The sequence below is a fragment of the Morus notabilis genome, unplaced genomic scaffold, assembly GCF_000414095.1.
Source record: "Morus notabilis unplaced genomic scaffold, ASM41409v2 Scaffold376, whole genome shotgun sequence".
In the NCBI taxonomy this organism is placed as follows: Eukaryota; Viridiplantae; Streptophyta; class Magnoliopsida; order Rosales; family Moraceae; genus Morus; species Morus notabilis.
This window is the reverse complement of record NW_010366679.1, coordinates 106,055-132,146: the sequence shown is the minus strand read 5'-3', so window position 1 is coordinate 132,146 and position 26,092 is coordinate 106,055. Positions and strand designations below refer to the sequence as shown.

The 26,092-nt window shown below is 33.1% G+C and overlaps 3 protein-coding genes across 5 annotated transcripts; 2 read left to right on the top strand and 1 right to left on the bottom strand.

The window, feature by feature from the left end:
• Window positions 1-238: 238 nt before the first annotated feature.
• Window positions 239-4,250, top strand: LOC21389900 (U11/U12 small nuclear ribonucleoprotein 48 kDa protein). Of its 3 annotated transcripts, none has more exons than XR_002903337.1 (5): window positions 239-1,838; window positions 2,012-2,126; window positions 2,540-2,647; window positions 2,855-3,634; window positions 3,720-4,250. XR_002903337.1 is itself a non-coding variant. In XM_010111023.2 (4 exons), the coding sequence occupies exons 1-4, from the start codon at window positions 475-477 to the stop codon at window positions 3,557-3,559; spliced, it is 2,292 nt and encodes a 763-aa protein (XP_010109325.1). In that variant the 5' UTR covers window positions 239-474; the 3' UTR covers window positions 3,560-4,250. The 3 variants fall into 3 exon arrangements, 1 of the variants encoding a protein (XP_010109325.1); XR_002903338.1 differs by having other exon boundaries at window positions 4,068-4,247; XM_010111023.2 differs by having other exon boundaries at window positions 2,855-4,250.
• A 3,365-nt stretch (window positions 4,251-7,615) lies between these two features.
• LOC21389899 (U-box domain-containing protein 9) lies at window positions 7,616-10,260 on the top strand. The gene is made up of 2 exons (XM_010111022.2): window positions 7,616-8,197; window positions 8,940-10,260. Exons 1-2 carry the CDS (start codon window positions 7,910-7,912, stop codon window positions 10,017-10,019), a joined length of 1,368 nt encoding a protein of 455 aa, XP_010109324.1. The 5' UTR covers window positions 7,616-7,909; the 3' UTR covers window positions 10,020-10,260.
• A 10,316-nt stretch (window positions 10,261-20,576) lies between these two features.
• On the bottom strand, window positions 20,577-22,943 carry LOC21389898. The gene is made up of 4 exons (XM_024174068.1): window positions 22,488-22,943; window positions 22,166-22,405; window positions 21,474-21,701; window positions 20,577-20,747 (listed from the first exon to the last, which is right to left on the bottom strand). Exons 1-4 carry the CDS (start codon window positions 22,506-22,508, stop codon window positions 20,694-20,696), a joined length of 543 nt encoding a protein of 180 aa, XP_024029836.1. The 5' UTR covers window positions 22,509-22,943; the 3' UTR covers window positions 20,577-20,693.
• Window positions 22,944-26,092: the final 3,149 nt, after the last annotated feature.

Below are 26,092 nucleotides of genomic sequence, written 5' to 3'. Positions count from 1 at the left end.
TATAATATTAATTATATTATTATTATTATTATTATTATTATATTTAAGGGTAATGATGAAAAAAAAATTAAAAGAGCTTGTAATGGACATTCTCATATTAAAAAAAAATGATGATTCACTTATTTGATGAAAAAATCATTCCATTTTAAATGACTATTCATTTTTTTAAAACCAACTAAATATAAAAATAAACCTTGATTCTTTCCATTTATTTTCATTCCCCACAACCAAACACACCCTTTATTCTTAATTTCTTATTGTGTTTCCAGTGTTGATGTCGTTTTCCCTTGGAGAGACCTTCGCCATCGATGAACGTCTCAAAGCCAAAGTTACAGTCGTCACCGTCGATGGTTCACGTTGTTCTCAGGTGCGCCGTTCCTCTCTCGCTCTCTCTAAGGAAACGGTTTTCCCGCTCTCACTTTCCCCATTTTCTCGGATGCCAAACACAATTTTTTCCTCCCTTTTAAGTCTCTCATGGGTCACCTTCCCACTCCGTTTTCTCAACCGTCCTTCCATTTCCTCCCTCCTAACCCTAACCCAAATTCCGTCTCGTTAAACGCTGAGCTTCAAAATCCACAGCCCCAAAATCTCACTCCTCAACCTCTGGACTTCTCCGCCACTCTCTCGTCCCTCAATGGTCTCATTCATCACTCTGAACAGACTCTTCGCGCGCTATTTTCTCTTCTCCCACTCCAAAACCCTAATCAAGCTCATTCCAATGGCGTCGTGCCTTGCCCTTTCAATTCCCAACACCTTATGCACCCGAGTTCCCTCTTTTCTCATTTCCTTCATTGCTCGTCCTCTCCGTGCCCTATTCAATTCGACCTTCTTCCTCAACTCAATTACACCGAAACCTTAAATTCCTCTGATTCTTCTAAGGCAGAACGTGGCTTTCTTCAGACACTTCACGGCTCTGACTCGGAGCTCTGCTTCTCTCTGGATGATTTTTATTCCCAATTTGGGTTCAATTTCTTCTACAATGACTGCCATGGCGTGGTTAATCTCTCTGCTCTAGATGGCATAAGCAGAACTTTTACGCTTCCCGTTTTTCTGTCGGTCGAATGCGCCAATTTTGTGAGCAACAACGAAGAAGAAAGGAAGAGTTTTGAGAGAAAGAATAGGAAGATTCTCCCTTCTGAGTTGTGGGCTATTAGAGCTGAGATTGAAGCTTGGAATGAGTATCCAAATGTGTATTCGTACCGTGTTCTTTATGCCATTTTGGGATTGGATTTTATTAGTGTTTGTGATTTAGCGAGATGGGTGATTGCCAATTCGCCTCAATATGGAGTTGTGATTGATACGGCTATGAGGGATCACATATTTCTCCTTTGTAGGCTCTGTTTGAAGGCAATTCTAAAGGAAGCTTTGAATTTGGTCGGAAACTGTAATTCAGTGAAGATTTTGAATAGTATGAACTTTAGTTGTCCCATCCTGGTTCAAGCTTTAATGTGGTTAGCGTCTCAGCTTTCTATTTTATATGGTGAAATGAATGGGAAGTTTTTTGCGCTTAACATTCTCAAGCAATGTGTATTAGATGCTGCATCGGGTTTAGTATTTTTCTCGTTGGAAAAGAGTGTGACTGAGACTCCTGCTTTAGAGGAGGTTCCCCAGAGTTTAGTAGATTCTAATGGCAATGGAATAAAGGGTTCTGAAGTTCAAAAACCACTTGAAATACGTAGAAATGGAGAAGTGAATAGCGTTGTAGAGGAAAGCTTTACTAGTGGTGTGATTCTTGTGTCTCAGTTGGCTGCAGCCATTGCAGCATTGCATGAAAGGTCTTTGCTTGAAGGGAAAATTAAGGGACTGCGTTTTCACCAACCACTTAATAACTATCAACGGTATGCCACAATTCATTTGCTTTTCTTTTTTTCTTTATCGATATTTCTTGAATTGCAATGTACAGAACTTCTCTGGATTCATGGTGGGAATGTTGTAAGCATCTATATATGTTCATACCACCTTAAAGACGGCATGTTTAATTCTAAGTTCTTATTTATCTTTTCTATTGTAGGGTTGCTGAGCATGATTATGTATCGCATAGAGCTGATGAAGAGCGCGAAAAGCGCCCTCAGTATAGACCCATAATTGAGCATGATGGGCTTCCTCGGCTGAAAGTATCTAACGAGGTACTGAATTTCTACGGATCACAATAAACCACCAGAATCATAATGCGTAACTAATAACTAAATCATAGTCTGTCTAATTGTATCTTTTATTCGAAACATGTGCCCTGCTCTTACTAGATAATCTCCAATATGGAGAAATTGGCTTCTTCAAGAAAGAATACTAGAAAGAAGTGGGACTTGGACATCAATGTAAATGACGCACACAAAAGTACTGCTATAATTACATTAAGTAACTTTGATTGAGTAACCAACTATTTCTCTCGGAACATAATCTTTGTACCAAGCTTAAAGAGCTTGCTCTCCAGTTATCTTGTAGTTGCTTTTTGCTTTCTTAGGAAAGCATTAGGGAGGTTGCTTTAACTCTCAATCTCAAAAAGATCTTTATGTTTTCCTTTTGGTGCTCATTGTACCAGGAAACGAGCAAGACAAAGACTAGAGAGGAATTATTAGCAGAGGACAGGGATTACAAAAGGCGAAGAATGTCATATCGTGCCAAGAAGGTGAAGCGAACAAACTTAGAGGTAAGGACCTGTTTTTATACTGAGTATATCTTATTCTCTTTCTATGAGCTTAATGTATATGTATTTAGTTGTCTCACAAGTCCCATCTAGTTTGTTTAGATCTTTCTGACAAGTAATATTGGTTTTGTAAGTGTAAATTTACCAAGAGAATAAACTTAAAAATGAAGGCAGGTCAAAGTTATAGATGTGATCTTTGTACTTTTATAGGTTATGAGAGATATAATAGAGGACTTCATGGATGAAATTAAGCAAGCTGGAGGAATCGGGTGCTTCGAGAAGGGAGCTAAAGCAGAGGATACTCTTTTATTGAAACCGTCCTATGCTTCTGAAATAACCTCAGACATCAACATGTCAGAGAAAAGGAACTATGACTCATCTGCAGCAGGTGATAGTCCAGATCGCCACAGGAAACAATCAGGCTTTGACTATGGTGCCCGTGCTACAACTTTCAAGGGTTATACTCATAAAGATTATGAGCAAACTAAAAGAGGTCTTTATGGTGACCATGAACCCAAGGACGATCAGAGAAGCATCAGTAGAGATAAACGTGATAGAGAGTACTATTCCAGAAGTCCAAGACACGATCGATCAAGTGATTGGACTCATCACCGAAGGGAACAAAATGAGAGGGAGGGAAGTGGGACCAAGCGTCATGAGTCTAAGCACTCATCTTCCAGAAAGTCCAAGTATTACGTGAATAGATTATCAACTTTTGGATTAACTTCCGAACACAAGTCCAAATCTAAAGATAGACATCACGGAGATAGATATGAAAATCGCAGTTCAGCACTTTTTTTGCGGAATACTTTTGAGGATAGATATGATCCTTCAGAGTCTCATGGCACATATGAAGATGATATCCCTACTAACAGCAAGTATGTCTGGGGTGATAAATTTGTTGATGGAAAATGACCTAATGGGCAGACATTTCAGAGAAACACATTTTTCTCTTTACCTTAATAAACCGGAGCAGTTTTACCATGTGGGGTAAGTTATCCGGAGTTATCCCTCGTCTTTTCATCGTGGTTTCATTTGAATTTGAAAATGACATTTTGTTTGTAACATGCTTCAGCACAACTTTGCAGTTCGATGTCATCATGCTTCAGCAAGTTTTTTATATCCGTATCCTCCTTTTGTATCCTTGACTGTTTTTTTGTTTCTAGTCAGCTTTTAGTTTTTGTTTTCTTTTTATTGCAGTTTGTTAAATTTTGATAAGAAATTGGTTGGAGACATCTGACCACTTGGATCGTTTATATCATTTTTCTCTTGTTTACCATCGTGATTGTAGATTCGTAGGTCATAATCATTTAGACATAGATGTCCCGTGACAAAATATATCACTGCATATTTGCTAAGCTATATTGGCATCATTAATTTTTGCCTAATTATTCCTATGATTAGCCCACTGGTGTTTTTTCAGGTAAGCAAACTCTTCCATCCTGCTCATGGCTCGAATATTACGAGTGCCTGTACGATTTAAACAAAATTTTCTGTAAGATTGAAGTTTGTAATTTGATTTCTTTCATTGAGTTGTGAACACATTTTGATTGAATGACACTGGTCTTAGCTTTTGTTGAGTTGAACTTTTATTCGGAGTACAATGTATATATTCTAAGATTAAAAGTCTTTACTGGTAAGTCTGATGTTTACGTTTATTTAGATTTCAAAACATTTTCTATTTCAAATTAAGACGTTGTTCAGCAAGCAAAAACAAACAAGACATTGTAGGATTTTGCTAGATATGTATATAGTTTTTGCTTTACATGATTAGGTGTGATCAAGGTTAAAATTTTTGGGGAGAAAGAGGAAATAGGCTAAGATTTGAGATGAATTAAAATTAATAGGCTAATAGTTTACATAAGTTAATAAATAGGTCAAATTAATATTTTCGTCCATAACTTGTCTGGTTATGAACCATAACTTGACAAGTTATTGTCCATAATTTACGATTTTGTCCATAACTTATCTGGTTATGAACCATAACTTGCGAAGTTTGTCCATAACTTATCTGGTTATGAACTATAACTTGACAAGTTATGGCCTATTAATTTCTATAACTAAAAATTAGCCTATATACTTCTTTAAGCTTTTCATATTGACTTATTTTCTACTATTTCTTAAATTTTTTGGTGGGGTCAAAAATAAAAGCCGTCTTATTTATGTTTTTTTTTTTTTTGTAAGTTATTTATCTGTCTTATTAACATTCTTTAATTTAAACCATCATTTTCATTTAGAGGGCGTTTGGTTTATGTATTTTAAATTATGATTCAGAACCATTCTCATTTTACGTGTATTTTTTGTGAGAAAAAACACTGTAGAGAACTATGAATCATGATTCAGAATCAGAAACGGATATAGAAAACAAACGTCCCCTTAAATTTCGTAAGTCATTTTCATCAAAATTTGTTAGGTTTGTGTATTATTGCATTCTTTTCTATTCTTAACGAATTTGATTATTATATTAGTAAGTCAGATTCAGATTCAGAATCGTTATTTAAGAGTTTTTTTTTTTTTTTTTAAGGATATTTCTACGATAGGAAGAATGAATTATCGGTTGTTTTGTTTTCAGGATTTGTAATCAGATTCAGTCGTAAAAAACGTATGCTATTTGTATTATGTATTTAGGTACCAGAGGACCCCATTTTTGGTAATTTCCTTTTAAAGAAATATTTTTATGAGATGTAGCTGGCTCAGCAGCTGCCAACAAAGTGTGGGTCCCGGCGGCTTCCACAGATCGCACGCTGCGTGTTCTCCACCGCTGTTTTAACACGTGCCTTTAAGACCGTCAAATTGTCATTTCCCGTGGATGATTTGGACACGTGGGCCTGTAGAGGACCAGAGAGTGGCCAGATTTGACTCCACCGCATTCAGAAAACTACGGAAAGTTCTGATCGGAGGTGCAATCTGGCATTTCAAATACCACAAACCAATTGATCAGCAAAAAAAAGAAAAAAAAGGAAAAAAAATACCACGGACCAAAAAGTGTTGTTGGGCACTACAGAGATGCCCGGTGGCCGCTTGACTTTGGATTCATTTTGTGGATTTAAATTTTTAATTTAAATTGAGATGTAATATTTTTTAAAAATTTTTTATTGTAATAAAAAAAATTAAATGTGATATTTTTTAAGAATTTTTTATTGTAAAAATTTAAAATTGAAAATTCAAATCGGTGAAATGAACGAGGTCTTTAAATGTTTATTTTAATTTTAAAAGTTTTATTTAGAGAAATCTAATTAAAATAATGTCAAAATGAAAAAATAATATAAAAAACTAGCAGTATTTAATAGTCATAAGACTCATAACCATAAGCTATCTCTTTTCATATCTTCTTGTAATTTTTTCTTTTTTTAAAAAAAAAAATCTCTTGCAAGCTTTTAAATAGGAATTTCAAGGAACAAAATAAGGAAATTTCATCACCTTAAGTTTTTTCTGTCTCTCTTTTAGAAAATTCTGTATAGGGAATTTTTATCGATTTTGATTGAAGAAGACGTTACAACTTACAAATGCACAAAATTAGTAAATAGTAAGTAATTTCTGCTGTAGAAACCTTTTTTTTAATTATTATATAATGCCTTAAATGTTTTTCTTTATGAAAGAAAAATGTCCGAAGCATTTGCCACAGAGAAAAACCACAATAAAGTTTTCAAAAACCTTTGGAGATAAAATGAGATTTGTCCTCTCCGAGAGATAGCCATAGAAGAATAATTGTTAAAATGTGGCAGCGGCACAACAATAACGTAACACTTTTAACATACAATGAATTATCTCCTTTTTCAAAGTCTTGAAAAAAAATCCTCACTCATATTGTCCCTCATTATATGACACTGGGGTATTGCTTGCTTCTGTACTCGAAGAAAGTTTCTATTTGATCTAAACTAAATATATATATATATATATATCTCCCACCGAAATAGTAAAACTCTCTATGAGAGTGATTTTACGTTGTTTACTTTCCATGAAATGGTTAAAGAGAGTTGTTTTGTGATGGTCTAAATGACATCACTTCTATGATTCACTACAAAACTTGTAAACGTGACCAACCTTTTTTTTTTTACCAATAATAGAAGTTGTGAAAACAACGTCTTAAGCATTACAAGCTAGTCATGGCTGAATTTTTTTATGTTGCCACGTCACAAATACCAATTCATTCTTCATTCTCTGCATAATGTAGAAATTCTCTTCAGTATTATTTTCTACAGAAAGCTAAATACAAGTTCAACATAATTCGAGTCTTGACCAAATTTTCTCGCTCACCAACTACCTTGGTTAGATAAGCATTGTTTCGTACCTCGTTGAAACTCATTAGATTAGCCTGTTTAGTTTGCTGATTTGAATTTTTAATTTGAGTTGAGATATGACTTTATGTGAGAGCTTTTTACTATAGTAAAAAAGTTAGTGTGACTGTTTCTGAGAATTTTTTACTGTAACAAAACTCAAATCGGTGAAATGAACGGGACCTAGATATACTATTTGAAACAAAACCGATGATTCTAATTTGGGAGAAAGAGGAAAATATGCCAAGACTTGAGATGAATTAAAATTAATAGGCCAATAGTTTACATAAGTTAATAAATAGGTCAAATTACTGTTTTCGTCTATAACTTGTCTGGTTATGAACCATAACTTGACAAGTTATTCATGATTTTTGTTCATAACTTGTCTGATTATGAACCATAACTTGACAAGTTTGTCCATAACTTATATGATTATGAATCATAACTTAATAAATTATAACCTATTAATTTCTATAACTAAAAATTAACCTATATATTTTCTTAAACTTTTCATATTGACATATTTTTTACTATTTTCGTTCTAATTTCCTAAGCGAAAGTCCACTTTTCTGGGCAATTCGCACAAATTCAAGTACACCCTCCCCTTGTTAAATTTTCTTCTCCCCTCTAATTGATTATCGCACTAGACACGAATTCTGGTAAAGACTTTTTAAATGCGTGTTTTTAGCCTTTGCTCCTCAATAAATTACACAAGTTACAATAAAAATCCAATATTTATTTTATTATTATTTGTGGGTAGGACAAACGAACAAATGACCCAAATTACAAAAATCACGGCATGAGAAGTATACAAACATCTGGCGGTGTATAACTATAGTTTGCGCGTCATATTCTTTCTTCTGCTTCAGATAGATAGAGAGAGAAAAATTTAAAGAAAAGAAAGCCAAAAAAAAAAAAATGACGAAGCCCTGTTTCTAATCTGAGTTTCCAACCAGTTGGGCTTTCATTTCTTTGGTTTGTTTCGAAAATGGCAAAGTCTGGAGTCTTGGAAACTGACCCGTCAATGGTGGGTTCGAAGGCTCTAGAATTGAAGAAGGAGTTGCAGAGACTGGTGAGAGCCATTGTAGATGACGATGACTACGCAGTAGAAGACGAGGCTGTGAAGGTTCTGAGTTCTTTGAAGGAGTTGAAGTTAAAAAAGACTCAATCTTTTAAATTTGATGATAATAATAGTAATCCTGAAGTTCCTGAAGAATTTAAATGTCCCATCTCCAAAGAGCTCATGAAAGACCCTGTTGTCTTGGCCACTGGACTGGTTAGTCTTTTATATCTTTTCTCTTGTTTATAATTCTTTAAAATTCTTCTTCTTTTTGGCTTTTCTTATTTTTCTGTGTTCAAGTAATTTTAGTGCGTTTTAACCGGTTTCAATATGCATGCAAGATAGATATATATAAATTTTGAGAGTTTTTTTTCCCCCTTTTTGTGGGTTTTAAATTTGGTGCGAAATTGCGAATCTAGCTCTGTAAGTTTAGATTTCATCTGGATATTACTTTGAAATATTCTTCTTGAATGTGATTCTCTGAAATTTACATCAAGGTCCAAGACCAACCTGATTCCTCACAAGTTGCAACCAAATTTAATACTTGTTTTCTTGAAGAATTACTTCACACACACACCCATTGGATTGACTGGAAAAATCTTTCTTTTCTTTAGACTTCAAAAGTCAAGATTTTTAATCCTATGGATTCTGAACAGTGGAGGAAAAGGGGTTCTGTGGCGAGTTCCTGAGTCCTGACCTCGGATCTTAGTAGGCTTCAGCCACATTAACAGGTGCTGGCCCTGTAAAGTAGATATGGGAGATCTGTTTATTCATTCTTTTACCATTCTTGAAAGTTTCCCGTGTAAAACAACTAGTGTTCTTGTGTAGCAAACTTAATGCTATATTGGTCCTTGTTTCTTGTTATGTTCATGCTTTGCTTTTGGTTTCTTATTGAATTTTTGTGCTGCAGACTTAGGGTGTTGATCAATTCTAAGTCCTTGATGTGTTTCGGTTGCAGACTTATGATCGGCCATTAATCGAGCGGTGGTTGAACGAAGGCCTCCAGACATGTCCGCAAACTCAGCAAGTCCTGCCTCATACCGTCCTTACCCCCAATCACTTGGTTCGAGAAATGATTTCTCAATGGTGCACTGAGCATGGACATGAGCTTCCAAAAGGGACTCGAGATATGGATGAGAAAGTGGTCAGAAAAGCCGATGGAGCCTATCTGAATTCTCTCCTTGAGAAGATGTGTTTATCCCTACCTGATCAGAAAGAAGCGGCAAAAGAGCTTCGAGTGGCAACAAAGCGGAGTCCATCATTTCGGGAGCTTTTTGGCGAGTCCAATGAAGCCATTTCCAAAGTGCTGAATCCACTTTCACCAGACCAGGCCGACACTCATCCTGATCTGCAAGAAGATCTGATCACAACACTTCTAAACCTCTCTATATGTGAGAAAAACAAGAGATTAGTCGGGGAGAATCCACTAGCAATCACCTTGCTCGTTGAATCCTTAAAATCCGGAACCCCACAAACGAGAAGCAATGCTGCTGCAGCAATCTTCACACTGTCAGACCTTAATTCCAACAAGCTTGTTATTGGAAACGGCGGAGCTATTAGACCCTTGATCGACCTTTTAGACGAGGGCAATCCACAAGCAATGAGGGATGCTGCTTCTGCAATATTCAACCTTTGTATTGTCCTTGAGAATAAACGGAGGGCCGTCCAAGAAGGGGCGGTCCCGGTGATTGTGAAGAAGATCAAGGACCATGTAATGGTTGCTGAATTACTGGCTATTCTTGCCTTGCTTTCTGTCCATCAGAAGGCTGTCGACGAAATGGATGAGCTTAACGTAGTGCCTTTGTTGCTTAGCTTTATAAGAGAGAGTTCTTGTGAGAACAGTAAGGAAAATTGCATTGCCATCCTCTACACAACCTGTTACAATGACCGGGTCAGACTAAGGGAAATAAAAGCAGAGGAAGCGAAAAATGGCTCGATTTCGAGGCTCGCACGAACAGGGACTTCAAGGGCCAGAAGGAAGGCTAATGGCTTTCTTGAGAGGCTAAACAGATCTGCCTTGATAACTCACACTGCTTGACCTGTAATCTGTATCATCCTTTGTGAATATTCATGTCACCGCTCACTCTTAGTCCAATCCTACACAAAACATGGTACTTGAAGCTAAACATCAAAGATGGTTTGTGTGTCATTAGACAAAATACTTGTGGTGATTAGCATTTACCTTTTACTGTATAGACCATCTCCAGCCCCATAACTGTAAAAAGAGTGTCACATATTTTAAACATTTACTTTCATTCATTCTGCACAAAGTTTTGGCCTATGTCAGGTTTATATACAAGCAATGCAACGTTGTATTTTCGTTTCTTTTCTGAAGGGAAGAATAAATAGATAATTCTAGTGGTTTGTTTTCTCTGTCTCAGCATCCCTTTTTTTTTCCCCCTTCTTTTCCTCACATGACTTCATATCAGTTGGGGAAACCTCTTTTAGGCTTCATTTGGTAGGAGGGATAGAGAGGAGGAATGATAGAGAGTTGGAGAGATAGATATGATTATAATAATATTTTATATTGTTTGTTAAAAAGAATGATAAATTGAAATGATAGATGATAGTTTTTTATTTAATTATTACATATTTTTTTAATATGTATTAAAAAATAATTTTAAAGGGTAAAAAAGTTATTTTATTTCTATTTTAATAGATTGGTTGAATTCTTCTATTAAGATGTAAAGATTTAAAATGATGGGCTCGGAAGGAGAGAGAGTCTTCCTCCATCTCTCTTCTCCTTCATCTTCTCCTTTTTACCAAATAAAGGATTCACTCTCTCTCTCCACCCCTCTCCCTCCCTTCATCTTTCCTTCTCTCCTACCAAACATACTCTCTTAATGGCAGAGTTTGGTTCATTTGAATTATATTATTCATCATTATGGTATTTGGCGTTTTTATCCATTTAGGATGATTGGTCAGGGCCTACTTAAACAAACAGGAGCTTTGGATTTCATTGTTCCTATCACCACTTACTACCAACATTTGTTTAGCATCGGCAGGTTTATCAGTAATAACAATAATTTTTTCGTATTCTTTACCGTGAGACTAAAAAAAAATTTCCATTAATGAAATTTTTATTTTTAATTATTAGATTAATTTTTCAAATATCAAATCTACAACAGAAATAATTTTATGTGGTTTGTAGATTTTTAATATTAATTTGTACAAATTTAATCGTTACAAAATTAATCCAAACGTTTAAAAACAAGAGTTCCACTTATGTAGGCTTTTTTGAGTTGCGCTCTAGAGGTTGTCTTTTTTTCATCGGTCACTTCTGTTTAGTACAGTAAACTTTTGAAGTAATGGAGCTTTTTTTTATTTTTTTTCCAACAAAGTCATAGAATTAGGAACCGTTTAGTTCATTGATTAAAATTATTTTTAATTTATGTGTGTTTTTTATAAGAAAAAATACTATAATGAACTATGAACCATAATTTAAATCAGAGAATGAATATTCCAACCAAACATACTCTTAGTATTTATATACTGTAGGTTCTAGAATTAAAATGTTTGGACGGTGGGGCCTTAACCTTATCGGGAAAAGGTGGGAATTTTTGAAAATGGAAAGCTACAGTAGATTCCTTTTTTTTGAGATATCTTGATTCTTGTGTTTCAATTGTGAGGGATCAAATGTGAGCATGCCAGTACCCCACCAACGTTGTTGTACTTTTCTTGTGCGCCAAGACTAATTTATGAATGAATGAGTTTAATGTCTCGTTCATTTTACTTATTTGAATTTTTAATTTTAATTTTATTACAGTTAAAAAATTTTATAAAAAATCACGTTTTATTTTTTTTATTACGGTAAAAAACTCTCTTATAAAATTATAACTTAACTTAAATTAAAAATTCAAATTAACAAACCGAACGAGACTTAAAATTTTTAAAAAATAAAAGTGCAAAAATCCCACATAGATAAAAAAAAAGAGCACGAACTCTTCTCTCATTCCCTCCATATAAAGACTTTGAGTGCTCGAGATGGAAAGATCAGTGAAATTTTATAACATACACCGTCGAAAGATGGAAAGATAAAAAGATATTATCGAATTCATATTATCAACTAAGAATTCAAGATATGAAGATCAAAAGATATTATCAAGTAATGTTTTATTTAATTCGCCGATTCAAGTTTCAATTGAAGTTAAGATATTACTTAATATGATAATTTGTAACTGTAGTAGAAAAAGTTAAAGCTGAGATATAACTTTATGTGAGTTTTTAACTATAGAAGAAAAAATTAAATGTGACTTTTTGTGAAAACTTTTAACTGTTGCAAAACTTAAATTAAAAACTCAAATTAGGCGAACCAAGTTCTTTATATGAGAGTTTTTAACTATTATGATGACTTTTAACTGTAGCAAAACTTGAATTAAAAACTCGAATTAGTAAAATGAACGAGGCAAAGAATTCGAGATATGCATTTAACTAAACATACTTGTAAAACTCATCAATTTGAAAAATTACTTGAAAGAAATTCACAAAATCTACCTGACATTTGCCTTTTGGTAATGCTTGGTACTCGCATAATTTCTTAATGGAATACCAGTATAAAATGCCATTTTATTGCAAAATTAATGCAATTTCTTCATAAAATAGGTCTGTTATTTATGAAGAGAGTTTGACAAGATGATCTAATTTAATAGAAAAATAATAATAACGAAAGAAACTATAGCTATAGCGAAGAGTGATTTTACAATGTTATTTTTTTGTAAAACAATGAAAGAATGTGTTCGTATGATAGTTTTACAAAGCTCTTGTGAATTCTCTTGCACGGTTACCCCTTTTATATGTATTCTTACAAAACTTGTAAACGTAACCTTCCTTTTCACCAATTCCTTCTTTTCATCAATTCCCTAAAGGAATTTGTGAAAATAATGTCTTCAAGATTAAAAGATAGTCGTAGCCGCAATTGATGTTACCACATCATGATAACCAATTTATTCTTCGTTCTTTGCATTATGTAGAATTCTGTTAGATACCATTTTCCATAAAAGCTTTTTAACTCTATTCGAGTCTTGAACAAAATTTCCTAGCTCACTTCTAGTCCAATCTTGCACAAAACATGATGGACGCGTTTGGAACTCGTTCTAAAATGATTTTACTTTTTTGTATAAAAATGAAAATGAAAATGAAAACGTTTTTAATCTCAGACATAAATCATTTTTAAAAATGGGTTTGATAGTTTTATCAAGAGATCGTTTTCAATGTAAAAAAACTCATCAATGTCTCTCTTTCTCTCTCTATGCTCGAGAGAAGAGAAAACGAAAACAAAAAATGAAAAATAACTAAAAGTCATTTTTTATTTCTTTTTCATTTTACACTAAACTAAAAAATCGTTTTCATTTTTATTTTTTTGTTTTTATTGCACCAAACGCCGTTTTAAAAACGTTTTTATTTATTTTTTTTTTTAAATGTGAAAAATAAAAATGGGATCAATTCTAAACACGACTGATATTTTGAAGTGAAACACTCTACTTGACAAAATACTTGTGGTGAATATCACATATTGTAAACACTCGCTTTCATTCACCCTACAAGAAGTTTTGGCCTATATTTCCAGGCTTTATAGACAGGCAACGGACGTTGTATTTTCATCTCTTTTCAAAATTCGAATGGTTTGTTTTCTCCCTAGAATTTATTATGTCATCCGGGTTATCCTCTTTGAAAAGGTCATTTGGATTATCGTATTTATCATTATTATGGTATTTGGCGTTTTTCTTTCCAGTCAAGTGATTGGTCAGGGCCCACTTGAATAAAAAGGAGCTGTGGGTACTCCCTTATTCCTGTCACCACTTACTACCAACCTTTGCTTACTGTCGGCAGGATTATCAGCTGTGAGTCTCATGACCGCATAACATGATTTTTTCTTGGCATATTTGCAATTTACATTTTTATACATGTATTTTAGGTTTATTTAAAATCTCTACCTTTAATTTTTTATCTCATTAAATATATATTTTTAAATTTAATTTAAAATATAAATTTATTCCTTATTTCTATTAATAATTAAATTTAACATTTAAAATGATCAAACTATCATTAAAAAAAGAGAGAAAATAACACTAAAACTTCCCAACATTACAAAAAATAAAATATAAAAACCCAAAAAATCTCATTTTAATGGTACTGTGGATATTTTAAAGGTTAAAACTGTAAGTTTAAAGTTTTTCTTTTCTCCCTTTTTAGTTAAGGGTGCTTCACGTATTTTATGTTTAAAATCGAGGGTTAATTGTGAAAAAATGTGAATTTAGATATTAAATATAATTTGAAAGTGTACATTTGATGAGATTAAAAATTAAAAGTATAATTTTTGAATAAATGCAAAATATTGGGTATAAAAATGTATCACCCGTTCATTTCACCGATTCGAGTTTAGAATTATTATTTTGCTACAGTAAAAAGTTCTCATAAATAATAACATCTAACTTTTTTGCTACAGTAAAAAACTCTCACATAAAGTCACATCTCAACTCAAATTAAAAATTTGAATTAGTGAACTAAACGAGCCCGTAAATATCATTTTTTTCTTTTTAGGAGATTTTCTGATACGCATGGCGTATCAATAGGCCATATTTTTTTTAACCGTTGAATTTGGTATTTTTTTACTTTCACGTGATTTTATGTAGATCTGACAGACAAAAAATTTAACTTACCGGTATATTGTTATACCGGAAAAGATCTTTTCTTTTCCCCACTTACTATTTTATTAATACAGTAAAATGTAAAGTATTGGATTAAGTATTATATTGTATAATACTATTTGGTTATGATACTGACATATTTGGACGGTGGGGTTAGAACCTTATCATAATAGTAGAAATTAGAAAAGGAAAAGAGGCAAATTTAACCGCAGTTTCTTGCTTAAGTTTAGCATTTTATGATGCGCTGAGTCGTACAGTTTTTTTTTTTTTTTTTTTTCCTTCAGTTTTTTTTTTTTTTTTTTTTTCCTTCTCTCTCAAATGTAAAATTTGACAGTGCGATGAAAATTACATAAACTAAGCACTGTAGTTTACTTGAGATTAGTTTGAAATTAAAAATTCAAAAAGTTGAAGCACGTACTTGGACTTTCTTTACCATTTCTTGAATTTTACTGCGAGACGGAAATACATAATTTTTAATTGTGAGATCATATTTTAATTATATCATATTAAGAAAATATATTAGAATTAGACGGAATTTGATAAAAAAAAAATTGTCAGTTCAAAAAATTATTCTATGAACAAATTCAAACAAAAAAGAAAAAGAAAATTTTGTGATTGGATATTAATTGTCTTATCAATATTACAAAGTCTCGAACTAGCATATCCCTTTAGAAACATATTAAGAACCCGTTTGATTCACAGATTAGAACCATGAGATTTACGTATATTTTTTGTGAGAGAAAATACTGTAACGAAACATGAATCATGATTCGAATCAGAGAACGAATCCTCCAATCAAACGGGCTTTAAATTTTAAGTATGACAATTTAACTGATAAAGACGGTGACGTTTGGTTCATGGATTAGAATTATGTGATTAGAATGATTTTTGATTTACGTGTATTTTTTATAAGAGAAAACACTGTAGCGAACCATGAACCATGATTCAAATCATGGTCTGAATCCTCCAACCAAATATTGCCGAAATGACTGAAAAACTGTCCCCTACCCATTAGAAATACTCTAAAATCCTCCAAAGCCAAAAAAAAAAAAAAAAAAATGATCCCACTATCTTGTTTTGAAACAAATCTGTTGCTAGCCCAGTTTTTGGGACCCTTTAATTCTCTACAAGTAGAATGACACCAATAAAGAGAGAATTACGAGGAGTTTTGTCTGTTTTCTGCCTCGCATCATGATGTATAACTTTGTATTTTAATAGGGACATTGCCATACCATGAGAATTAGATTGTTCTAATTAATTAAGATAATGAAAATTCCTGCTTAATCATAAGCTTCATCTTTTTTCAACTGGTGACCAAACAGTCATTGGCTGGAAGGCAATTGTATTGCGCTTGATCTTTTCCAATCATAAATTCTCATACTAAAGAAGTAAATTTAGACCCCGTTCATTTCACCGATTCAAATTTATAATTTAGATTTTATTACAGTAAAAAGTTTTTAAAAACAGTTGCATTTAATTTTTTACTATAGTAAAAAGCTCTTAAAAACAGTCATAGTTAATTTTTTTTATTACAATTAAAAATTTAAATCAACAAATTGGCCCGTTCACTTCGCTGATTCGAGTTTGTAATTTGAGTTGAGATCTAATTTTATGTGAGAGCTTTTTACTTTAGTAAAAAAGTTAGATGTGATTGTTTCTTAAAGCTTTTTACTGTAGCAAAACTCAAATTCTAAACTCGAATCGGTGAAGTGAACGAGACCGTAATAACAACTACCACGACAGTGGTGAGTAGACTTGCTTTCAATTTTTTTAAAATTTAATGGTGAATATCTTGTGTGTTTTTCAAGATAACTTACAAAGAGAAGTCCAAAATCCAAAACCTCAGATTTGAAAACTCCAACAAACAACCATTTGTATTTATATGTTTGTCTTTATATGTAAGAGGCACAACTCGTAGAACCCAGGAGTCATTCTCTGCAGAAAATCACAAATCTTTTCTTCCCAGACCAAAAATAAATAAAAAAAATCAAGGAATCTAGTGTTGTGCACCGTTTTTTGAACAGTAAACAGAGACCACATGCTTCCTTTTTTTTTTTTTTTTGATAATTGACGTGTTTGGAGGTTAGTAGGCACGTTTTTCACTATAAAGTATAAAAAGAAGAGGAATATATTCAATTTTTGCAGTGATTTTCGGAAGGATTACTAGTCTTTACCTTTTTTTTGTTTGTTTTGTTTTTTGAATGGAGATATAGAGAGGTTAGTTGTGCATGATTTTACAATGAATTTACCACAATGCGTCAACGCAACTTTTTTCTTCTTTTTCTAATTTTCTTTCGGTTAAGTGGTCCATGAAAATTAGGAAAGATGGTCTTTTTCAATTTTGATAAGAAATTCCCAAGTAATTATGGGCTTATTCGGTTGTATTTTTGAGTTATGGTAATTTGAGTGTAAATTTTAAGTTGAATTTGAGTTGAAGTTGTAACTTGAGTTTGTGTTTGGATGTGCACATTTAAGTCATGCTCTGAATTGAGAATCTATTAGAATTTGTATTTAGATAAGTCAAAACTTAAATTTATATTTAGATAATATTTTAATAAAAACTCAATGGTGATGAAAAATTTTAATAGGGTATATAGATGAAGTTTTATTCGTCTTTTCATTGTAAACGCATAGAAAAAAATAATCTCAATCGGAATTAAAACGAAAAAGTTATGATGTTTTTAAAAATATAAAAAATATTGTTCATTAACTTGAGTTTGAGTTTAGAAACTTGAGTTGAATGAGAAACTTGAACTAAGATTCCCAAACTCAAGTTAAAATTCAAATTTAGAATTTGAGTTTAGAATTTTGCCGATTCAAGTTTTGCTACAGTAAAAAGCTCTCAGAAACAGTCACATCTAACTTTTTTGCTACAGTAAAAAACTCTCACATAACGTCACATCTCAATTCGAATTAAAAACTCGAATCAACGAACTAAACGGAAACTAAACTCAAATTTTACATAAATTTAAATAAAATTATAATTTGAGTTTAAATTTTTTTTAAGTTTTACTTTAAAAGAACAAGCCATACAAGATTCAAGCAAAAAATATATTATTATGGCATTGTCAATGAACCTTCATTCCTTGCTTAAGGAACCACTTTATGATGCTGAAAGCCTAAGATAAGCACAACATGCTTTTTGGATCCCTTGTCCAGAGGCTTCTTTTTGGCCCCAAAAGAGGGACTTTGGAAAAGTACCGTCTTCTTCTAAAAGGTAAAAGACAAGGATTTTTTTTTTTTTTTTGCTAATAAAAAAGACAAGGAAATTACACCAAAAAAACCTCACAAGAATGCTGCAGAGTTTATGCATATTTAAAAAAGAAAAGATAAATAAATAATTGATTTTTTTAAGGAAATTACATCAAATTCAAGAAATGGTAAAGAAAGTCCAAGTACGTGCTTCAACTTTTTGAATTTTTAATTTCAAACTAATCTCAAGTAAACTACAGTGCTTAGTTTATGTAATTTTCATCGCACTGTGAAATTTTACATTTGAGAGAGAAGGAAAAAAAAAAAAAAAAAAACTGTACGACTCAGCGCATCATAAAATGCTAAACTTAAGCAAGAAACTGCGGTTAAATTTGCCTCTTTTCCTTTTCTAATTTCTACTATTATGATAAGGTTCTAACCCCACCGTCCAAATATGTCAGTATCATAACCAAATAGTATTATACAATATAATACTTAATCCAATACTTTACATTTTACTGTATTAATAAAATAGTAAGTGGGGGAAAAGAAAAGATCTTTTCCGGTATAACAATATACCGGTAAGTTAAATTTTTTGTCTGTCAGATTTACATAAAATCACGTGAAAGTAAAAAAATACCAAATCCAACGGTTAAAAAAATTATGGCCTATTGATACGCCATGTGTAGCAGAAAATCTCTTAAAAAGAAAAAAAATGATATTTACGGGCTCGTTTAGTTCACTGATTCAAATTTTTAATTTGAGTTGAGATGTGATTTTATGTGAGAGCTTTTTACTATAACAAAACTCGAATTTTAAACTCGAATCAGCGAAATAAACGGTGCCTTTTTTGCCTGTCTTTTTGGACGTTTTGTGTTTTTGGAAAAGGAAATCAGAGTAGTGAATAATGAACAGAATAGTGAATAATGAACAACAAATTACATCAACTACTATTTTCTTCTATTCAGCCAAAAAAAAAAAAAAAGAACTACTATTTTCTTCCTTAGGTCTATTTTCTAGCTTACTTTTTTATGCTAAAGCATCTTCATTTTATTAATTCCTATAAAAAAAAACTCTTTCTTTTTTTGTTTTTTGTTTTTCCCAAATAATGGAATTTTATACCCTTATTACTAGGGTGTCCAGTTGTGGACCACCTAAAGTAATACATCTTTACATACATGCTTCTATGATCACTTTTTAAGTGTTCAATCTTTGCAAATTTTCAATAAAATGCTTTTCTCAGTTTCGGCCCTTTTGGTGCTCCTTAGAATGTGATGAAATATGATGTGGATTTCCACCCAAACGCAAAACTTCTCATTAGAGACAGCAAGCTGCAACTCAGCTCAAGGGCAAATGCAACAAGTTGGGCCGTCAAGAAACTGGAACAGGCCCATATACCAGAAAGATGGAGCCCACCGTGGCCTTCACACAGTGAAGCTTAAAAAAATAGAGAAAATAGCATAATTTACCCTAATTTTTACCTTTTATTTTTTATTAATACCTTTTTGTTTGTGTATTTATTTGACTAAAAATATTATTAATCAATAATAGTGGATAAAAATTCTAACTCATGTACTTCTAACTTCTAAGTGGTATTTGTCTCTTTTCCTCTTAAAATTAAGAAAAAAGTACATGATTAGTATGGTTTTGTACATGCTTATTACTTATACCATTTTAAATAATAATTGTTTATTTCTAAGTAGAGTGATAAATAATATTTTTCACTATTTTGAATGGTATTTTTTGTTTTTCCTTTTAAATATAGAAATTTTTTTAAAATATTTCAAGAATAACAAAATTTGTAATATGATAATTATTATTTCCTTTTTATTAATACTGTAATATTTTAAAATTTTTGCTAAATTTCAATTTACAGATAGGAAATTTTACCGTTTAGTAATTATCTCATGAAATCGCCGCAAAAATACTAGTTGACTCACTATTATTGAATCCCAACAACAAAAACAACTTGCGAAATACCTCTATAATGTGTTGTGCGAATCGATATTTATGGGGTAATCTTAATAAATATCTCTTAAAAATGCATAACTCTTTTAGTTAAATAATTACACTAATAAAAAAATATTTATTAAGAATAATAGATAAATATCTAAACTGCACTCTGAAAGTAAATTCTCTATTTTTTTCATATTTTAGACCCGTTTAGTTTGCTGATTTGAGTTTTTAATTTGAGTTAAGATGTGATATGAGAACTTTTTACTGTAGTAAAAAAATTAGATGTGACTGTTTCTGAAAATTTTTTACTATAATAAAACTCAAATTCTAAACTCGAATCGGTAAAATAAACAATTTTATTAGTGATAGTTGTGAGCAAAGTTCTCTTTTGTTTTATTTTGAGCCATTGACGCTTAACAACTTTTGGATCTCCCTAATCTTAGTTAAGATAAGAAAATCTGCATTGGGGTCTAACATTGTTTTTTCAGGCCAATAATTTGTCGGTTCAAAGTTGCATAATAGGTATAGTACACATCTTGCAATTGAAGGAGATGATAGCAATTAGTAGGCAGTTGATGTATATGAAACTTTACGGCTTCATTTTTTGTAATCAAGTTTCCTTGATCCGTTTTCCCTTACCTTGTTAATCATATTTAAGGAAGTAAATAATATTTCTTGAAACTAATTTTGATAAACTTGTGGCATTCATAAAACTACTTGATGACTTGATCATAACTTACATATAATATTATCAAAATTAAAAAAAAAATTAAAAAAAAAAAAAAAAAAAAAAAAAAAAAAACACAAAAAGCCACATTTACTATTATCCTAAAGTAAAACACAAAAGAGTACTACTAATACGCACTTCCTTCCACAAACGCTCAAGAAGCATATGATCCCCACATGGAAGTCCAAATTCATGAAGTGCAAGCAGGTACTAGGCACCTTGAAAAGATTCCCAGCCTTTTCTTCTACAAAAAAAAAAAAAAAAAAAAAACCCAACAAAAAATGAGTAATTATAAGTATATATAATATAGCAATCTGTAAACAAATTGACAAATAAAAAGAAACAAAAATATGAACATATATTTCCTCCAAAATGATGAACAAACATCAACAACGAAGAAACTTTTCGCTAGATGATCAAAGTTAAGGTCAAAAGCGGCTTTGAATTTAGAGGCGCACAAAGAAATAAGTTATCAAACTAGTGTTGAAACTTGGCGCACTATACGACAATATATACTTGTCTTTGTGAGTAGATCACCAAAACAACGCTCTGGCCACGGATGACAGATGCAGAATTGGTCAAAATCAAGCTAATATAAAAGATAGGATCACAGCTAGTATTATCCATCCAACTTGAAAAAGACAAAGTTATGAGGTAACTTTGCGATGCATCTTCCATGAAGAATTGCATGAACGTGACATTTTATGGCTGCACAAACATAAAAATAAAATAACATGGTCTACTCTTTAATGTTTTGTTAAATAAAATCATTTTTTTTTACTTAGAATAGAGAATTTAAATTGTTCATTCCAAATTAAATGAAAAAAACTCGTAAACAATTATAAATGATAATCGCTACATGTGACTGTGTGAGTCATGAGACAATAGTAAAGCAGAGTTATGAAGAGATAATGATAAAAAATTGGAAATATCAGAGAGAGAGAGAGAGAGAGAGATGAGTGGGACCCACCCGCTTGGAAGCGTGGAGGAGCTCAGGAGGGATTTTGTAGAGATCCTCGTCAACGGGCTTGGGAAGGCGATGAGGAGGAGCGCCAGCGCCAGAGCCAGCGGTGCGAGAGACGGCCTCGTTTCGAAGGGGCTTTCGTTGCGGTTCCGTTACGTCACAGACTTTGGCTTGCTGTTGCTGCTTTTTCTGCTCCTTAACATGCGGGCATCGCTTCTCTCTCCCACCTCTTGTCTGCAACATTTTCATCATCGTCTAATATATTATAATTCATAAACATTTTTTTTTTTCATTTTCAAAAAATTCCCTTTTTTTTTTTTTTTTTAACTCTTTCCTTTCTAAGGCACTGTAGTACTGGAAACGGAATTGTTTGGGTACTGAGAAAGTTGCTTTTGAGGGAAAAGCAATGTGACTGGTAGTGGTAGAAAACTAGAAAGCTAGTCTTGTCAAAACTGAAGGTTTGCTCATTTTTCTCTACCAAAAAGTGAACTCTGAAAATTAACCCGCAGTGGCACTACTAGTAGTCGTACTTGTAGGAAACAACAAAAAGACCCACCACTATCTTATCACTCACATTACTCAAGTGAAAATTTTACTGAAAAGTGAAAATCCCAAAAATTAAAAACATTTGCTTTGTAAATACTTTTAAAAAAAAAAAAAAAAGCTAATAATGTGAAGAAAAAAAAAAAAGAAGTTACCTTTCGACCGGGAAGAGGATTATCAACGGTGCGAGCTGAAGGCTTGATCTTCTGGGGATATTGATCCACCGCGTACAAGTCGCCACGGATCAGGTAGGGATCAGAACTGTCGCCGGAGGAGGAGCTGTAGCGGATCAAACCCGCTTGCCTTGCGCACTCGAAGTACTGAGTGATTGGCAGGTCGTTTGAGTAATCCCAGTTCCCAAACGCCGGAATTTGCCCACTCTTTTTGTAGTAGTCCTGCACAAAGGACGACATTGTTATAGAGCGCCACTACAGCAAAACGACAATGGCAAAAAGAACAACAATACCACGAGCTTACATGATGAAACGTTGCGTCCATTTTTTTTTGCTTTGTGGATTGTGTGTTGTTGTTGTTGTTCGGAGCAGAAAAGGCCAAAAAAATAACAAACACAGAAGATGGATATGAAAGTTACAAGAAGAAAGCTAGGAAAAGTCGTTGCAAAAGTTTAGATTATTTTTTTCTTTTCCCTCTTGGCTTTTTCCTCTTCACCTTTGGCGTCGAGTTATGGAGGATGGAGGGAGAGAGTTAGGTTATTATAAGTGGGTATGGAAGCAAAAAGGCACAAGAAGCGCTGGGATATCCCAGAGATAAATAAATTCTGCTCAGAATTAGAGGAAAGAATCTAGAGAGAGAGAGAGAGATGGATAGATTTCTTACTAGATTTATGGTGTACAGTGGAACAGTACTGAACAAGAAAAACAGAGACCTGTTTAGGTGGGCTTTGGGGGTGGTCTTTTTTCAACTTTTTGCAGGAAAGAAAGAGCGTATATAAGTAGAAATTGTCGCTGCCTTTGGCTACTTTTTGAATGGTGGTAGTTGATGATGTATCTAATCCGAAGGCCATGCCTAACAAAAACAAATGTTTTTTTTTTATTTTTTTTTTTTTTTTTTTTTTTTTTTTTCTGAAAAAAACAAGTTATTGTTTGGTTTTTGTTAATTTCTTATTGGTTCACGCTGTAGACAGTTCCCACCTTGATTTAGATCTCGGGGAATCTGTTAACTGTCGTTTCCAAAAGTTGGGTATGGACCATTTCCAATAAAATAAAAAATGACAAGAAGAATAATAGAAAAGTTGGGTATGAAAGTCCGTCTATAAGTATGACTAATTAAGCTGATACAGTCAAAAAATTGTTACAAAATTATAGTAATAATGTGGCTGCTTGACAATATTTCCCATTCTTGCCTAACAATTTGACAGCACTATGGTGCTTCTTCCACCGAAAACAATACACTCCAATTATTCAATGAGTAGTCATTCACCCTCATATGGAGTTTAGAACCCGGGCCTATTGACCACTAGAATAAACAACATTCGTTGAATAAGGTGAATTGAATTTGAGAGGACGCATGTAGTGATACATGAAAAACTTACTAGCAAAAACACTGATGTAACGACAATATTTACAGATAGTATGTACACTTTTTAACATAGTATCTCTTCAAATATATTAGAACAAAGTACAATAGGCATGCAAATATTATGAAGTAAAAAAAAAAAAAAAAAAAAAAAAACAGCCTCGGATGTTTTCTATTTATATCCGGACTTGACAAAGAGGTTGTGACGGAATTTTGAAGTAATCCGTTATTAGGCACAAAAACAATTGTTAGTCCACAATCATGGCGTCTCAATCATATTTGACTGCTTCTCTTCATTACATGTCCGTACTAGGGAACGGATTAGCAAGAAAGTTCCTCTTAAGCTCAATTACTAGCCAGCCTCGAAATCTGGTGATATAAGATAGTGGTGATCAGAATTTAATGTTTAACGATTTCTTTTTGACTTCTCGCTAATTATAAAGGAAGGAAAACTGCCCTTTTAAGAGAGGCGAAGATAGAAAAGGCAAATTGTGCAACGCAGAAAAAGACGTGATCAGTACGGGCAAAGAACACTGCCATACGGCAAAGATAATTTAATCGATTATTAACAGAACAACTTCAAGAGGCTTGGAATAGGATCGCGATGAAAAAGATGATACTTGAGCTTGCACTTATTACCGTTTACTATTGCTTTTTCCCTTGTAGGTCTTTACTCTTTAGAGATGTTGCAGTACTACTTATTAACCAGCTACGTACTTTTGTATTTTTCATTAATATAGTTCGGCAATTTTCACGGAAAGTGTAAACCGTACTTTGTTATGGGCAAGTTACCAACTTTTAGGAGTAGGGTTGTTCATAGATTGGGTTAGTATGGGATACAATTTTTTTTTCCCGCCTTAAAGAGTGCGAGTTGCACATATTTGACCCTAATAATATTAAAAAAATTTGACAACCCAACGATGTTCGGGTTAGGTTGGGACGGTGCTGGGTGGGTTGGGTGGTCGGTTTCAACATTCAAAAAATTAAAGACTTAAAGTTCAATATAATATTCAAATTTCATCATTAAATAGAAATAGTAACAATCTTTATCACTCCTCTAACATCAAACATGAAACAAAATAGTCCATCCAACATCAAATACAAAGCAAACATAAATTAGTCTACACTTATAAATTAGTCTTAACATAAAACAAATAGCTTAAGCAAAGCAAACATAGAGACTTAAATCTTAATTCAAATCCATCCAAAGCAGGCATTGCAACATCAATCATCTTTATCAATCCACACTCATAGGCTCCTCAATGATTATAGTAGGACATGAAGTTGAGTTATCTACAAGAGAAATGAAAATAGCTTAAGTAATAATTTGGATAGTTTAGAGTTCATATAATAAAATAGATTAAGATACATACAAATTATTGTCTTACCTAGAGATGTCTTACCTAATGTCAGTGAGCCTAGGGTAGAACTTGAGCAGGTTGGGCTTAGGTCGAAAGCTTGGGGGTATATTGTGCGGGTTGGGTTAAGAATTACGGGTTGTTATGGGCCCAACCCGCAATCCGTCCCAAACACTTCAGGCCAGAGGTATAATGGGCTGAAAATTTAAAATTAATGCTGCGTGTTGTTTTTTTCAATTTGGGTTGGGTCTGCGGGTTGTTCGGGTTTATGAACAGTCCTATTTAGGAGTGAGATCGCCTGTCCAAAAATTGTTGTCCCGAATTCTGTCAACCCAATAAAATAACGCCACGTCATTGATGAATTTAAGATTCAGTTATGGGTTAACTCCGTTTATTTTTCTCTCCCATTTATTTCTCTTCTCGTTTTTCTCAAAGGGACTGTTCATCTCTTACAACTCAAACCTCCGTGTTGATCTGCGGAACCAGAAGAGTTCTCTGGGGAAAGGCGGCGGCGACACCGGTACAGATCTGAAGGCAACACAGACGACGAAGGCGGTTACAGATCGAACAACGGCAATATTATGATTCCAATGTCGTATTCGGTTTCAGCATAGGATTTTGGGTTTGTATGAGGAAAGAAGTGTTCTTTCGATCTTTTCCGTGAAAATGGTAGAGGTAGTGGAGTTTGGATTGGTGTTTTGCAGCCATGGCATGAATTTTGGACGATTAAAATTATTGGAAATGGCCGAGGGAGTTTAGACGCAACTGATTAAGAGAGTGAAAATCTCGTCGGTGAGACCGTCGGAGGAGACACCAGCCGCCAAGATGGACGGAACGAAGGCGGAAGCTAATACTATTACTATCACAGAAGGTGGGGAAGGCGGCGAATTGGGGAGGGAAGATATATATATATATATATCCTTTTATTCCAAAAAAATTGATTCATGAATTAATTCCTTTTCAATAGTCGGAATTATAGAGGCATGTGAATGTAATTTGGACAGTTGGACTGGAGTAATCTTTTGCCCTTTTTGAACCTTGATGACAGATGGAAACCATTTGCTTCTCTCACGTAATGGAAATTGACGTCGGGTTCTCATCCGTTATAAAACGGAGTTATTCGATCGTTTATTTTATCAATTTAAATTTAAAATTTTAATTTAATTATAATAAAAAAATTTAAAAATA

Coding starts and splice junctions, on each gene's coding strand:
- LOC21389900 (XM_010111023.2), top strand. CDS start 475: ATGGGTCACCTTCCCACTCCGTTTTCTCAACCGTCCTTCCATTTCCTC. Junction 1,839..2,011: donor CCACTTAATAACTATCAACG/GTATGCCACAAT, acceptor TTTCTATTGTAG/GGTTGCTGAGCATGATTATG. Junction 2,127..2,539: donor GGCTGAAAGTATCTAACGAG/GTACTGAATTTC, acceptor TCATTGTACCAG/GAAACGAGCAAGACAAAGAC.
- LOC21389899 (XM_010111022.2), top strand. CDS start 7,910: ATGGCAAAGTCTGGAGTCTTGGAAACTGACCCGTCAATGGTGGGTTCG. Junction 8,198..8,939: donor TTGTCTTGGCCACTGGACTG/GTTAGTCTTTTA, acceptor TTTCGGTTGCAG/ACTTATGATCGGCCATTAAT.
- LOC21389898 (XM_024174068.1), bottom strand. CDS start 22,508: ATGGACGCAACGTTTCATCAT. Junction 22,406..22,487: donor TGGACGCAACGTTTCATCAT/GTAAGCTCGTGG, acceptor TCCTTTGTGCAG/GACTACTACAAAAAGAGTGG. Junction 20,748..21,473: donor TCCTCCACGCTTCCAAGCGG/GTGGGTCCCACT, acceptor TTTTTTTTGTAG/AAGAAAAGGCTGGGAATCTT.